At 45.2% G+C, this 15,265-nt stretch overlaps 2 protein-coding genes across 4 annotated transcripts; one reads left to right on the top strand and one right to left on the bottom strand.

Moving 5' to 3' along the window:
• Positions 1-20: 20 nt before the first annotated feature.
• LOC139391223 (nudix (nucleoside diphosphate linked moiety X)-type motif 22) lies at positions 21-3,857 on the top strand. 2 transcript variants are annotated; one of them, XM_071138846.1, is made up of 7 exons: positions 21-456; positions 1,662-1,758; positions 1,880-2,618; positions 2,825-2,941; positions 3,105-3,202; positions 3,328-3,421; positions 3,634-3,857. In XM_071138846.1, the coding sequence occupies exons 1-7, from the start codon at positions 336-338 to the stop codon at positions 3,790-3,792; spliced, it is 1,425 nt and encodes a 474-aa protein (XP_070994947.1). In that variant the 5' UTR covers positions 21-335; the 3' UTR covers positions 3,793-3,857. The 2 variants fall into 2 exon arrangements, with proteins under 2 accessions (XP_070994947.1, XP_070994948.1); XM_071138847.1 differs by lacking the exon at positions 21-456 and adding an exon at positions 830-1,064.
• LOC139391222 (heterogeneous nuclear ribonucleoprotein U-like protein 2) lies at positions 3,560-15,085 on the bottom strand. 2 transcript variants are annotated; one of them, XM_071138845.1, is made up of 13 exons: positions 14,015-15,059; positions 13,559-13,694; positions 13,365-13,444; positions 13,024-13,269; positions 12,750-12,862; positions 12,295-12,561; positions 11,237-11,359; positions 7,994-8,095; positions 7,565-7,733; positions 6,991-7,311; positions 6,771-6,853; positions 4,168-4,240; positions 3,560-3,724 (listed from the first exon to the last, which is right to left on the bottom strand). In XM_071138845.1, exons 1-13 carry the CDS (start codon positions 14,916-14,918, stop codon positions 3,711-3,713), a joined length of 2,631 nt encoding a protein of 876 aa, XP_070994946.1. In that variant the 5' UTR covers positions 14,919-15,059; the 3' UTR covers positions 3,560-3,710. The 2 variants fall into 2 exon arrangements, with proteins under 2 accessions (XP_070994946.1, XP_070994945.1); XM_071138844.1 differs by lacking the exon at positions 3,560-3,724 and having other exon boundaries at positions 3,813-4,240; positions 14,015-15,085.
• Positions 15,086-15,265: the final 180 nt, after the last annotated feature.

Raw genomic sequence — 15,265 nt, 5'->3', positions numbered from 1 at the left:
CCGATGTCAACATTGTAAACAGAGTGCCATTTTGAATGCACAAAAATACCGAGACAAGATCCAGAGGCCCATTGTGAGATGCATATCTGTATTCCCAGTCATGAGAAATCCATAGATTAGGGCCTAATGAATGTATTTCAATTTCCTCATTAAATTGTTGCATGTTAAGTTTATATTTTTGTTCAGTATTAGCGGTGGCTATAAGCTTGCTAGCTAACTCGACTAAAGACACTGGGCTAAGCTTGTGACCTATGATGTCACGTGGCAAAACAAGTATTTGAACAACAAAAAAGCAATGGTGAATTGCAAGGGTAGAGAAGCATAGACGTACCGAAATGTTGTACTTTCTTCGCATCATAACAAATATACTGGAGATTGTGCTGGGGTGTAAACATTATACCGATTCTGTTGCGTTTACGCCAAACGCAAACTATAGTTTATATTGGACAAATTCAGGTAAGTCCCTCCCCATTTCGTTCCGTTTGCAACTGAAAACAAAATATCTGTTCTTAGTGGACACATTCAGGACGTTAGCGCACAGTTTCACTCCTTTTCAGATCGTTTATTCCATACTGAACACGACCACACACTACTGCACGTTTTGGGGTTAACCCTTCCTTGTCTTTCTATTCTCTACAAGATAATGCCTCATTGTTTCTCTTCTGGCTAATAACAACAAATACGCACATTTAATTCATTTCACACACTTTTGAGGTTTTCTTCAACACCCCAAAATAGTATTTTACTCATCAATGCATTCACAGCAGTTTACTTCATGTACTCACCAACCTCATGCCTCCTCCAATCAGCTGTAGAAGTGGGCGGTGCTGACCTGATTGTTATCACTCGTCCACTAAATCACTTCCTGGACTTTTAAGACCACATATTTTGTCAGTTACTAGTATCTTTGCATTTATGTCTCTCAGTGACCAATTTTTAAATATGTTTCTAACTTTACAAAACGCTCGAGGCTTTGGTTCAGTCAGAGTCCATTCCATAAAAGCAATCTATATGTTCGTTAAGGCTTGACTTGTTTATGATATAGCAGTGGAAGGAAGCTATTGGTAAGGATCAATCTTTCAAACTATAGCCGTGTTTGTGTCATTGATAAATTAGCTTGTCAGATCAAGGTGCTGGTTTCAAACGGTCAAACTAACTTTAGCGAGAAGCTGATTGAACTAGCTAGCTACTAACCCAAGATGTACTCTTACGGAGCCTAACGTTACTCCTTGGGTGTCAGAGCCAGTATACCTCTGAAAATAACCTAGAAGGTCCTTGGACTTAAGGAGTAACGTTAGGCTCCGTAAGAGTACATCTTTGGCTAGTAGCTAGCTAGTTCAATCAGTTTCTCGCTAAAGTTAGTTTGACCGTTTAGTCCCGGCACTTTGTTAGTGACAAACTACTTTATCAATGACTTATGTTGCTAGAAATGTACCATTATTGGGAATTCACGTTTAGATGGAGTATTTGGCTGTTTTGACTTTGAGAGCCACTTAGCCCTTTAAACAGAGCATGTAAGGTCCTTGGACTGTAAGGAGTAACGTTAGACTCCTTTAGTCCAATATTGGGCTAGGTAAAACTATCCTTCCTCAATTTGAAAATGATCTTCATTTATTCTACACAAACATGAGAGCTGATTTATATGATTCCGATTTGATCAGGCTTAATCAGAATGGATCCTGAGGTCTCTGTGCTGTTGAACTGCACTGCCTGGGGAGGACTCATGGAACCACAAGTGCAGGTGGAGCTTTCTGCCAGGTAAATTCAGAATTCATTACTTTCAATCGATAGTTGGTTGTTAGACTACTTCTAACTATAAAACCAGTTATCACAATGAATCTATTCTCCTCTCACTCCATCTCTCTCTCTCTTTATCAAGGTTTAACCGTAAGACAGAGCCAGCACTGGAGAGTCACATAGAGGAGGTGTGGACAGAGAGGGTGACCATGGAGCCATGGCTTTTCAATGGGGCCAAATTCAGGCTGCACTCTTTCAGTCTGGCCTCACCCCAGCCCTCCTGTCCACCTACACCCCAGCCTCCCTGCATGAATGGAGAAGGCGACAAAGATGGAAGGCAATGTAGCATTCAGGAGGAAGAGGGCCAACACGAGACAAAGGGGAACGCGGACTCTGAAAGAGCAGAGGTGCTCAGACACCAAAGAGATCAAATAGACAGAGTCATAGACGAACGACAGCATAATGATAAGGATTTGAGTAGCTATAAGCAGAGGGATGGGAACCTCAGAGACACGCAAACCTCCACCCCAGGGTGCAGAGACCAACATCCTGCTGTGGGAAGCAGTGCAGCAGAAGCTCAACCCTTCCCACAGAGCGATGTGGGTGGGAAGGGTGAGGGGGCCACTCCCATCCTGACCCTGAGGTTGGGCCTGACCTGCTATAGGGACTTCCTGGGCACCAACTGGTCTCAGAGAGCAAGGAAGCTACGCCAGCGTGCGGAGGTGGAGTATGGGGATCCTCTGGCGCTATTGGCCCAGCCGCTGGGGGTGGGTGGGGTCTTGTGTACGGTTGACAGACAGGTGGTGCTGATCAGGAGGAGCCAGCAAGTGGCGGAGGCAAGGGGGCTGCTGGACATCCCTGGGGGGCACCCAGAACCAAAGGTGAGACGGGAGAAAGAGGTTGAAAGTTAAACCAATACTGTATGAAATGTGGTATTGTATCCTCCATACTTGTGAGGTTGGATTAAGTTTTGACACTTATTCAAAACGACTGTTGAACTGCAATCTATTTCCAGTGTTTGCCATACTTATGGCAACTTACTTATGGTATCTAATTACCTTTGCTGCCTCCTCCCCCTTTCCCCCAGGCTGTGTTTGAAGGCCTCGGTGAGGAGGACAGGATCAGGGTGGAGATGCTGCAGTGGAGGGAGGAGGCTGTGGTCAGAGAGCTGTTCTCTTCTGTGTGCGCTGAGATCAGAGACGAGGTGAGACAAAGAAACATAGCTGCTGGCCATGAGACTGAGTGGTCAAGGACAGTCTGTTTGTTTATCCCCTTTCTTTCTCTCGCCATCTATCATTTTCTTTCTCCATCTCTTTCATTAAGTTCGTCTTCATTCCTCTCATTACGACCCCACTGTCTGTCTGCAGGTAAATGTTCCTCTGTGTTCTCTGGGTGAGCCGGTACTGATGGGCATCGCTCTGAATCACACCAGTGCAGGCAGACCCAGTGCAGAGTTCTACATCAGGTACTCAAAGGAAATGACATCATAGAAAATAGCCCTTCATTATCAGGCCCATGTTTGATAACTGACCACAAAATGATAAGACATTCAGTATTATACCATTCCTATGTTGTGTTGTCTGTCCCCAGTTGTTCACTGACTTCCACAGAAGTTCGAGAGCTTTACTGGCAGGGGGGCATTGAGGCCCAGGAGTCTACAGATATCGTGTTCTTGAGCCAAACAGTAAGAAGCGCCACAACAGTTACTGTTATCTGTGAAACTGTAATCTGTGCATAAAGAAAATGTAATGTCTAAGAACAGAGCAAAGCATATGGAAAGTTCATCATTGAAACATAGATATTGAACAATGTCATACAAATAGTTTATAAACAGTTTATTACACATTAACATCTTATGTGTAATGAATCTCTGAACGTTTGTCTTGTGATTTGAAGGAGGTGCTACGGCTAGACCAGAGCACCCCCCTGTGGTCGGAGTCGTGTCCTTCAGCCAAGGGTGCTGTGCTGCTCTATCAACTAGTGCTGCCTGACCGAGAAGACAAAAGCAATCGATCACAAACTCCAGCTACTGCACCGGATAAAATTTCCAGATGATGAAATTAATACAATAGACATTTTCTTCAACGAAAAAGCAGCGATTTAATGTTGTTGTTGCTTTAAGAGACAATACTGTTGTAGAAAGTTAAGCCCCCCGCTATGAAAATGTCTGAGGAAACATTCCCTGAATATAAAGTTCCAGCAGTATTTCAGAAAAAGATAACACCATACAAACGTTGCTTGATGTTTGACACTTAGGCACCTGGTGGAGGCACAATATTTCCCAACTTTGCATAAAAATGCTGTAAGATAATGTAAGATATAACCTGTATAATAAATCTTTATAAAACCACCTGCAGAATTTGCTGATCTCTTTAGATGTTTAACAGTAATCCTGGTAACGGTAACTATCGTAAGCGTAGTTCCTGTTACCATAGTAGTCCTGGTCTTGGTAAACCTGATTCTCGTTGCCGTAATAGTCCTGGTCTTGGTAACTCTGATTCCACTGAACAGAGAGGGGGGGAGAGAGAGAATAGAATACATCATTCATACCTTAACAGAAACATTGACTGTGAGACTTTTAACATGTGAGACTGTCTAAGGTGCTGCAAAATCAGACTGCACTTCCTTTGAGCTCTGTACACAGGTATGCTCTCTATCCTACCCTGTCTATAGCATTTACCTGTTTTGCACCCACACACCGGTACCAGGGTCTCAGAAAAATGTGGAGCAGGACATTTGACCGGCAGTATTTTAATTTACCAGACATTTAAGAAATGTACCGCACCCACGGTGCTCAGAATAAAATAAATCACATTTAGATTATGGTAATTCATTTTAACAGAACATGAAACTCGGATGCAATGTGCTCCTTACCGAATTCCGATGCAGAATTTAAAGATGTTAGAATAACTGTTCACGTTTACTTTTCCTCAGTAGACCAGTAAGGAACAGCAACATCACTAGCCTATGTCAATCTACTATCCCCCAGTAGAAACGTTAACCTATTCTATTGGTCAGCTAGTCATTCTGTGCGAGAAAGAAATAGCCCATTCCAAACACTCTGGGACAGTTGTGGGTCGACAGATCCGAAATTCATACAACCAGTAGGCCTAGGATACATCCAAAACAACATTAAAAAGCAAGGAGTCTGATGCAACAGATAACGATTAGCTTAAAATGTTGATCAACTATTATTTCAAGGCAGTAGGCGACGCGTGAATGTTCGTACCAAACTGCAATTTAGCGGGAAAAAAACGTTAAAAGCCACTGCACATGAGAGCGCTTTCATGAGACCGGGATGAAATTACAGTATCTATTAGAAATTTAGTTAGAGTTGAGATAAAGATGCAACAACTAGCATGGGTTGCTAATATGACTAGGATTGGGCCTTTGGCTAACTCGACAATGAAATACATTTGAAAAACAACAGCTAAATAGGCTACTGTTTTCAATGGCATATGGAAGTCTTTATAGTTTGATTGGGTTTTGGCTAAGCTACTTTGAAGCAAGGTAAGACATGCCTCAGTGTAAAATGTTCAGGTTTCAAACAGTTAAGTATATGTTTTCAAAATACATACTGCCTCCAGCTCATTGCAAAGTGGTGTGAAGCCTACCAAATTGCCTATGCACTTGAATGGAGAATGGGAAGCACACTTCAATTAGCCGTTGAGAAATAAAAATAGTAGCTCTTTTTAATCTTTGCCATCAAAACAGCTCTCAACATGCAATTGCATTTAGAATTGTTGCACAATGATTGGGCTTATTATAAAAGCACTTTTCACTCCAGCAGCAATTAACAAGCTGTTTGATGAGCTGTAGCAGCAACTCTCATGTTACATTGACAGGTATTTCAATCAATAGGCTAAAATACATTTTCGCAATGGGATTTGTTTTCTTCTCCTGGACAATTGGCCGGGGACATTTTTATTTATCGGCTTTTTAAAAATTACTTTTCTTGTTGCCAAAAGCCGGCTATTACCGCTAATGGAAACCCTGACAGATACCCAATGTGCATGCCTGTTTGTGTGAGTGTGTACCACTACCTGTCTGTAGCATGCTTCCTGTCTGTAGCATTCTAGCTGTTTGTTGTAGTTTAGCTGTCTATTGTACTCCCTGCATGCTTCATGATTAAAGTCATGGCTGCGGTACTGGTAGTTCGCTCCATTGAACGGTTCATCCTGCCAGATAAATATCACAGAAATGTGTCGCCTAGGCTCTAGGTCCTATAGCCCTGCCCCTAGGTCCTATAGCCCTGCCCCTAGGTCCTATAGCCCTGCCCCTAGGTCCTATAGCCCTGCCCCTAGGTCCTATAGCCCTGCCCCTAGGTCCTATAGCCCTGCCTCTAGATCCTATAGCCCTGCCTCTAGATCCTATAGCCCTGCCTCTAGATCCTATAGCCCTGCCTCTAGATCCTATAGCCCTGCCTCTAGATCCTATAGCCCTGCCTCTAGATCCTATAGCCCTGCCTCTAGATCCTATAGCTCTGCCCCTAGATCCTATAGCCCTGCCCTCTAGGTCCTATAGCCCTGCCTCTAGGTCCTATAGCCCTGCCTCTAGGTCCTATAGCCCTGCCTCTAGGTCCTATAGCCCTGCCTCTATATTATCCTGTAGATTATATACCCTTGCCTCTAGATTATGTACCCCTCCCTGTAGGTTATATACCACTGTCTCTAGATTATATACACCTGCCTCTAGATTATCCTCTAGATTATGTACCCCTGCTTCTAGGTTATATACCACTGTCTCTAGATCATATACACCTGCCTCTAGATTATCCTCTAGATTATGTACCCCTGCTTCTAGGTTATATACCACTGTCTCTAGATCATATACCCCAGCATGGTTTCCAATCTGCTATATCAGCAACTCTCTACTATATCATTCCAGTCTTTTCCTGTCCTATCCAATAAACTAATCATTTTAAATCAATAAAAATAAAAAATAAATGTATGAATTAATAAGGCGGAATATAAGGAAACTATGTAAAGGTGAAGTATGTTCATCAGAGGTTGATTGGATAGACGAGGACTCACATATCTGAGCTGCTGTGGTGTCCAGTACTGCTGATGACCATATGGGTATGGCTGCTCCTGGTTGAACCATGTGCGGTCCCAACCTACAGACAAAAAATGTTATTACTATAACCAGAAGAACCCAAAGGCGTGACATATTACCAGACCAAACACATTAAGGAATAATTACACAGTAATAGCGCCACTCAAGTTTTTCACGCCATCAATCATTCTCCCTGACCTCTCAAGTCACCAGCCGCCACTGGATTGTACCCCCTGTCCATCCGGCCCTTGATGAGGGGTTTAGGGGGGTTATAGTCTTGCGTGGCCATCCTTCCAAATCTGGTCTTGTTAAGGTGATAAGACTGAAGTCCGAGGCTATGGGGGTTATTGTATCGGACGCGGGGTTTCTTCCGTTGTTTGGGGGCGGAGGGGACAGGGGGGAGCAGGCTTTTTGACTCTTTTTTGTACCCCTCCAAAAGAGCCTGTGCTTCCTCTCTGGCTAGCTCCACAAACAGCACCTTCTCCAGCAGGTCTCCCTGCTCTGGCAGAGTGCAGCTCACTGGGGAGGAGAGGACATCAACACAGCATCAAAAGCAACCATACCTTCAGTTAGGTTCTCCTTTCACTGTATAGGCTTGCACAGTATGTTACTCCATTAAACTGAATCTGTGTGAAAATTATGCAACTCAGAACAACTCAAAGACTGATATGCTGCGACTCTATAAACGTTTTTGAATTGTGTGAATGCTTACGAAATTATACTTAAAAAGGTCACTGCTCATTGGTTATCTTCTGTATTGTATTTCCCTCACCTTTGACCTTGTGGAGATCCGTTTCAGGGATCTTGTCCCCCTCCTCCTCCTGTTGCTCCTGCAGACGCCTCTTCCACTCCTCTTTAGATGGGAACACCACCACCGCCCTCCGCCTGAAACCCGCGAACCACAGCAGCCTCTGGCGCTGAGCTGAGGGGTGGACGTTGGGCTGGGGACGAACAACAATACATTATTGTCCAATTGTCTTTACAGAGAACTCAAATTCATATTTTTTGCTTGGTGGTATGCAGGAGGAGGAGAGGAAACAAAGAGAGGAGTGGCAGGAGAGAAAGATTGTATAAACTATCACCTTTAATTATGAACAGATTTGATTCCTAACCTATCAGTTAATATACCCTCACTCTTTCAGGGATCTAGCCAATCAACAGACACTGCCTCCCCTTGCTGTCCTATCAAATAGCTACCTACCTGGTCCAGGATGTAGTTGCGTGGCGTTTGAGCCGCCACCTTGATCAGCTCACTGAGACACTGAGAGGCCTGCTGCAGCCTGCTCTCTCTACGACCCTGCCCCTGTGGAGAGGAACACACAGGTTTTTTATTTTATTTCACCTTTATTTAACCAGGTAGGCAAGTTGAGAACAAGTTCTCATTTACAATTGCGACCTGGCCAAGATAAAGCAAAGCAGTTCGACACATACAACAACACAGAGTTACACATGGAGTAAAACAAACATACAGTCAATAATACAGTAGAAAAATAAGTCTATATACTATGTGATCAAATGAGGTGAGATAAGGGAGGTAAAGGCAAAAAAAAGGGGGGGGGGTGCAAAGGAGCAAAATAAATAAATAAATACAGTAGGGAGAAAAGGTACAGCTAACAACATACAGACACACACCTTTGGAATTGATATAATCAATAGATGAATAAAACTATGAAGTGTTAGTGTTATAATGGTGTTATAGTGTTATAATGTGTTATAATGGTGTTGTGTTATAATGGTGTTATAGTGTTGTGTTAAAGTGTTATAATGGTGTTATAGTATTATGTGTTATAGTGTTATGTGTTATAGTGTTATGTGTTATAATGGTGTTAGTGTTATAATGGTGTTATAGTGTTATGTGTTAAAGTGTTATAATGGTGTTATAGTGTTATAATGGTGTTATAGCATTATGTGTTATAGTGTTATGTGTTATAATGGTGTTAGTGTTATAATGGTGTTATAGTGTTATGTGTTATAGTGTTATAATGGTGTTAGTGTTATAATGGTGTTATGTGTTATAGTGGTGCTATGGTGTTAGTGTTATAATGGTGTTATAGTGTTGTGTTATAGTGTTATAATGGTGTTAGTGTTATAATGGTGTTATAGTGTTATGTGTTATAGTGGTGTTATGGTGGTGTACAAAAACACCATGTGGCGTACTGCACTAGCATCGAATAGTCCCTGAAATGTGCAACTTTTCAGGGAAATCAGATACCAATACACACAGTCAGTTTGGAAAGCAAAGGCTAGCTTTTTCAAACAGAAATTTGAATCCTGCCGCACTAATTCCAAAAGGTTTTGGGACACTGTAAAGTCCATGGAGAATAAGAGAACTTCCTCCCACAGCAACTGGCCCAAGCCTCCCCCATCACCCAAATCCAGACAGCTGATGTTCTGAAGAGTTGCAAAATCTGGATCCCTACAAATCAGCAGGGCCAGACAATCTGGACCCTCTCTTCCTAAAATTATCCGCCGCCATTGTTGCAACCCCTATTACTAGTCTGTTCAACCTCTCTTTCGTATCGTCTGAGATTCCTAAAGATTGGAAAGCTGCTGCGGTCATCCCCCTCTTCGCAGGGGGAGACACTCTAGACCCAAACTGATACAGACCAATATCTATCCTACCCTGCCTTTCTAAAATCTTCGAAAGTCAAGTGAACAAACAGATCACCGACCATTTCGAATCCCACCGTACCTTCTCCGCTATGCAGTCTGATTTCCGAGCTCGTCACGGGTGCACCTCAGCCACGCTCAAAGTCCTAAACGATATCATAACCGCCATCAATACAAGACAATACTGTGCAGCCGTGTTCATCGACCTGGCCAAGGCTTTCAACTCTGTCAATCACGTATTCTTATCGGCAGACTCAACAGCCTTGGTTTCTCTAATGACTGCTCGCCTGGTTCACTAACTACTTCTCAGGTAGAGTTCAGTGTGTCAAATCGGAGTGCCTGTTGTCCGGACCTCTAGCTAGCGGTCTCTATGGGGGTGCCACAGGGTTCAATTCTCGGGCCGACTCTTTTCTCTGTATACATCAATGACGTCGCTCTTGCTGCTGGTGATTCTCTGATCCACCTCTATGCAGACGACACCATTCTGTATACATCTGGCCCTTCTTTGGACACTTGTGTTAACAAACCTCCAAACGAGCTTCAACGCCATACAACACTCCTCCCGTGGCCTCAAACTGCCCTTAAATGCTAGTAAAAACAAAATGCATGCTCTTCAACTGATCGCTGCCCGCCCCCGCCCGCCCGTCTAGCATCACTACTCTAGACGGTTATGACTTAGAATATGTGAACAACTACATAGGTGTCTGGCTAGACTGTAAACTCTCCTTCCAGACTCACATTAAGCATCTCCAATACAAAATTTAATCTAGAATCGTCTTCCTATTTCACAACAAAGCCTCCTTCACTCATGCTGCCAACATACCCTCATAAAACTGACCATCCTACCGATCCTTGACTTCGGGCGATGTCATTTACAAAATAGCCTCCAACACTCTACTCAGCAAACTGGATGCAGTCTATCACAGTGCCATCCGTTTTGTCACCAAAGCCCCATATACTACCCACCCCTGCGACCTGTGTGCTCTCGTTGGCTGGTCCTCACTACATATCCGTCGCCAAACCCACTGGCTCCAGGTCATCTATAAGTCTTTGCTAGTTAAAGCCCCCCTTATCTCAGCTCACTGGTCACCATAGCAACACCCACCCGTAGCACGCGCTCCAGCAGGTATATTGCACTGGTCACCCCCAAAGCCAACATCTCCTTTGGCCGCCTTTCCTTCCAGTTCTCTGCTGCCAATGACTGGAACGAATTGCAAAAATCACTGAAGTTGGAGACTTATATCTCCCTCACTAACTAAGCGTCAGCTGTCAGAGCAGCTTACCGATCGCTGCAGCTGTACACACCCATCCAACCAACCAACTACCTACCTCATCCCCATATGTTTTTGTTTTTCTGCTCTTTTGCACACCAGTATTTCTACTTGCACATCATCATCTGCACATCTATCACTCCAGTGTTAATTTCTAAATTGTAATTACTTCTCCACTGTGGCCTATTTATTGCTTTACCTCCTTACTTCATTTGCACACACTGTATACAGATTTTTCTATTGTGTTATTGACTGTATGTTTGTTAATCCCATGTGTAGCTCTGTGTTGTTGTTTTTGTCGCACTGCTTGCTTTATCTGGCCAGGTCGCAGTTGTAAATGAGAACTTGTTCTCAACTGGCGTGCCTGGTTAAATAAAGGTGAAATAAAAAATAAATAATAGTGTTATAATACTATTATGGTGTTATAATGGTGTTATAATGGTGTTATAATACTACTATGGTGATATAATGGTGTTATAATAATGTTATGGTGTTATAATGGTGTTATAATAGTGTTATAATGGTGTTATAATGGTGGGTAGTTGTGTGTCTTGTGGTCTGACCTTCATGCAGGGTAGGAGGCCTGCGGTGCCCAGCAGGGTGTATCTCTTCTCTGGGTATTGCTTCATGTGAGCCCTGGCCCAGTGGGTCTTACCTGCCCCTGGCAGACCCACCATCATCAACACCTGAAGAGGAGAGAGGAGGCAGAGGGGTAGAGAGAGGAGGGAGAGGGGTAGAGCGAGGAGGGGTAGAACAAGGAGGGAGAGGGTAGGGGGGAGGGGTAGAGAGAGGAGGGAGAGGGGTAGAGTGAGGAGGGAGAGGGGTAGAGCGAAGAGGGAGAGGGGTAGAGAGGGGAGGGGTAAAGTGAGGAGGGAGAGGGGAGGGGTAAAGTGAGGAGGGAGAGGGTAGAACAAGGAGGGAGAGGGGTAGAACAAGGAGGGAGAGGGGTAGAGAGGGGAGGGAGAGGGTAGAACAAGGAGGGAGAGGGGTAGAGAGGGGAGGGGTAGAGTGAGGAGGGAGAGGGGTAGAACAAGGAGGGAGAGGGGTAGAGAGGGGAGAGGTAGAGTGAGGAGGGAGAGGGTAGAACAAGGAGGGAGAGGGGTAGAACAAGGAGGGAGAGGGGTAGAGAGGGGAGGGGTAGAGAGGGGAGGGAGAGGGGTAGAACAAGGAGGGAGAGGGGTAGAACAATGAGGGAGAGGGGTAGAGTGAGGAGGGAGAGGGGTAGAACAAGGAGGGAGAGGGGTAGAGAGGGGAGGGGTAGAGTGAGGAGGGAGAGGGGTAGAGCAGGGAGGGAGAGGGGTAGAGCGAAGAGGGAGATGGTAGCGTGAAGAGGGAGAGGGGTAGAGCGAGGAGGGAGAGGGTTAGAGAGAAGAGGGAGAGGGTTAGCGAGAAGAGGGGTAGAGGGGAGAAGGAGAGGGTTAGAGAGAAGAGGGGTAGAGGGGAGAGAGAAGAGGGAGAGGGGTAGAGAGAAGAGGGAGGAGTAGAGAGAAGAGGGAGAGGGGTAGAGAGAAGAGGGAGAGGGTGGAGAGAAGAGAGAGAGGGGTATAGCATGAATAAAGTGCACACAGGCCAGCGAATAGAGTTCATGTTAGTGCTGGCAGCCATTGCTCTGCTCTCTCACCTCACACTGCAGTTTGGAGGTTGGTGGGGTTGGGGCACTGAGCCTTTGTCCAGCAGGCAGGGAGGAGAGGGGGGTGTACCCTGCAGGGCTGGGGTACCAGGGGGGAGACGTGGGGTCCAGGTTGAGGGTGATAGAGGTGTTTTTGCAGAGGACGTGGGGGTACAGCACAGAACCGCAGAGAGCAGCCGGACTCAGGTGGAACGCCATTCCCATAAGGCGACCGTTCTTATGGAAGGAGAGCTCAACTCCTTCCTCCTTAGAGAAAGACTATGGGTGGAAAGATGCAGGGAGACAGGAACAAACCCATAAACACAAAGCGAGGCAGGGATTACTTCAATAGTAAGGTTTGTATTTTTTAGATTCGGATTGTTATTATTAAAATGGCATTTCAACATGTCCTGCATTCAAGAAAGTGAGGGAGGGGTAAAAAAACAAAAAAAACTAGTGTCACTCACAGCATAACAGCCAATGACATCGCCCTCTGAAAAGGGCTCTCCAAACTCCTCCTCTTTCCCAGCCGTCACTTTTCTGCCCCTAGCGTCGTAACCGTAAGACAAGTCCTCGTCACCTGAATGAGGGGAATGAGAGAGAAATCAGCACAAATCATACAGAAACATTTCATTCATAAGACTCAATGAAGTACCTCTGCTAAACCATGGGACATTTATAATCAGAACATATCCACATAATTGGCACATTTTTTTGTTGGGAAAAAAGTTTGGTCCTTACCGAGCATCAAGTTGGAGTTCCAACGCTCCACTGACCAGCCCAGTCTCAGACCATGGTGCTCAGGGTCCTCAGAGTCCAGTGATGGAGACACCAGCTTTTTCTCAAACATAGCCTCGAAGCCCACCCTCCCCTGGTGAGTTCCGTGTGTCAGTCTGCATCCAGACCACAGGAGAGGGCAACGCTCCCAGAACCTTGGCTGGCCGCTGCAGCCATCCCGGCCCACCTCAAAGTGCAGGTCACCGCCGTCTGTGGAGATTAGAGAGGATGACCAACTGACCATTAACACCACACTGGTCAACCAGGGCAATGAGAGAGAGGTGATCCCTCATAATTAAACTCACAGGAGTCTAGTCTGACCCGCCCTCCGTCTTCCTCGGCATCAACACCATTACTCTCAGGCTGAGGAGGTGGGGATTTGGCCCTGTGTGGAGAGAGAGTTTGGTCATGTTTAAAGACACTGTCTGGTGGGTAGAGGATCATTTGCCCAGGCTCACTCGGAAAACCCTGCAGAGCTTGAGTCATGGAGGAAAGGTACCTGTTGTACTGGATCTCCTCCTTGAATTCGTAGTAGGCCCTGCCTCTGGTTCTCTCACCCTGAGCAGGCCTCTTTACCCCACGCTTCTCCCCTCCACCTCCAGCCCTATTTTCCTCGTCTTTGTCCATGTGAAACACTGCAACGAGAGTGGGGGAGGAGGGGATTCTGATTGATTGATTGATTACTCTAAAAGTGTAGGCCAATGTAAAAGATGGGTTATAAACCTGTAACATATGGATACCAGGGTTGGGGTCAACTCCATTTCAATTCCAGTCAATTCAGGAAGTACACTAAGATTACAATTCTCTTCAGTGCTTTTCAATTAGGATTTGTTTTTAATTGGAGTTTGCTTCACTTTTAGAATTGACTGTAAATAAAATGGAGTTGACCCCAACCCTGAATGATAACAATAAAAAGAATCATGACATTATTCAGTGTGTGTCATATCATATCTACCGGTGTCCTGGCTTGTCTGGTCACTGGCCACAGATCCCAGGCTGAGGCTGGATGCAGTGCAGCTTCCTCTCTGGGCCACCATGGAAACACTGTCCTCCTCCTCAACTCTGTTCTCCACAGCTGATCCTGCATGATCTTCTTTAGACTGCCCAACAACCAACATACTTGTGTCTTGATACACGATGTCTATCCGTGATATCTGTGATGTATTACATGTGTTTTGAATGGGCCTGGTGCTCATGCTTGTTGTGTTTAGCTGGTTTGATGTCGTTTTATCCTCCTCTGCTTCCTGTGTGGCAGTCCGTTTGGAGACTCCGCGTGCATGTTCTCCTTCACCCTGTTGTTCTTGAGCGCTCTCTTCTTGGGTGACATGTTGCTGTTGGTGATTTAACGAGGTCTGCTCCATCAACCCTTCTTTGTCTGCCGTGGTTTTTGCACACGGGCTCATGGTAAAAGTGCTGATTACACACACGTCTTCCAACTGGCTTGTTGACGTGTTATCAGGTTTGGCTGCTGAAATTGCAGGTGCCTCCGTGTCTGCACCGATAGGAGAACAATCAGCTCTAGGTCTCACCATAATCTCTGAACTTGCGGCGCCTGCAACGTCTCCATCGTGTCCAGTGGCTTTCGCCTCCTCGCCCGGTAGAGGGACTTCACTCTCCATCGCTAACACTGTGGATGCTCTGGGTGAATCGTCATCTTGTGGCTTCGGCTCTTCTCCAAGACCAGGGACTCCCTTGTCTTGTCCAAGATCGCTTGATTCTGGAGCTTGCAATTCAGCTTCGAAAGCGGACATCAAACGCCCTACGAGTTCTGCCTTCAGTCCTTTGACGTCCAGTGCTCGCTCTTTGAGCATGACTCGTAGTTTGGCCACTTTTAGTTTTTTGACTTCTGACAGTTTCATTTTCCACTGAAATGTGCGTTGCTTTTATCAAGTTAAAAACGTTACTTTACCTCATGAGCTTCCAAATGATTGTTCTGCAGTAAAAAAAATATAAAAACTTTAGCAAAAGAAAGCAACTGCTCGAAACAAAACACACCCAGAGACTGCTGTCCTGTAAAGTTCAATATACGATTCTACTCTCTGATTGGTCCATAGGGAAAATAACCCCGCCTTGATATCCAAGCCCTACCAGCTATTGGTGTAAATTGGGTCCGCCCATAGACACGTTTCATTCCGATGGACTGGGTTGACCAATCACGCTTCCTTTATTCACCAAATAAGCACAGATCTAGGATCAGCCGACGTTG

This window comes from Oncorhynchus clarkii, chromosome 31, assembly GCF_045791955.1.
Source record: "Oncorhynchus clarkii lewisi isolate Uvic-CL-2024 chromosome 31, UVic_Ocla_1.0, whole genome shotgun sequence".
Lineage (NCBI taxonomy): Eukaryota > Metazoa > Chordata > Actinopteri > Salmoniformes > Salmonidae > Oncorhynchus > Oncorhynchus clarkii.
Note: the sequence above shows the minus strand (reverse complement) of the source record. Positions and strands in the feature narration are given on the sequence as shown.

Coding starts and splice junctions, on each gene's coding strand:
- LOC139391223 (XM_071138846.1), top strand. CDS start 336: ATGTTGTACTTTCTTCGCATCATAACAAATATACTGGAGATTGTGCTG. Junction 2,619..2,824: donor GGGGGCACCCAGAACCAAAG/GTGAGACGGGAG, acceptor CCTTTCCCCCAG/GCTGTGTTTGAAGGCCTCGG. Junction 3,422..3,633: donor TCGTGTTCTTGAGCCAAACA/GTAAGAAGCGCC, acceptor TGTGATTTGAAG/GAGGTGCTACGGCTAGACCA.
- LOC139391222 (XM_071138844.1), bottom strand. CDS start 14,918: ATGAAACTGTCAGAAGTCAAAAAACTAAAAGTGGCCAAACTACGAGTC. Junction 6,854..6,990: donor GGCGGCTGGTGACTTGAGAG/GTCAGGGAGAAT, acceptor TTTTGTCTGTAG/GTTGGGACCGCACATGGTTC. Junction 4,241..6,770: donor CACCACAGCAGCTCAGATAT/GTGAGTCCTCGT, acceptor CTCTCTGTTCAG/TGGAATCAGAGTTACCAAGA.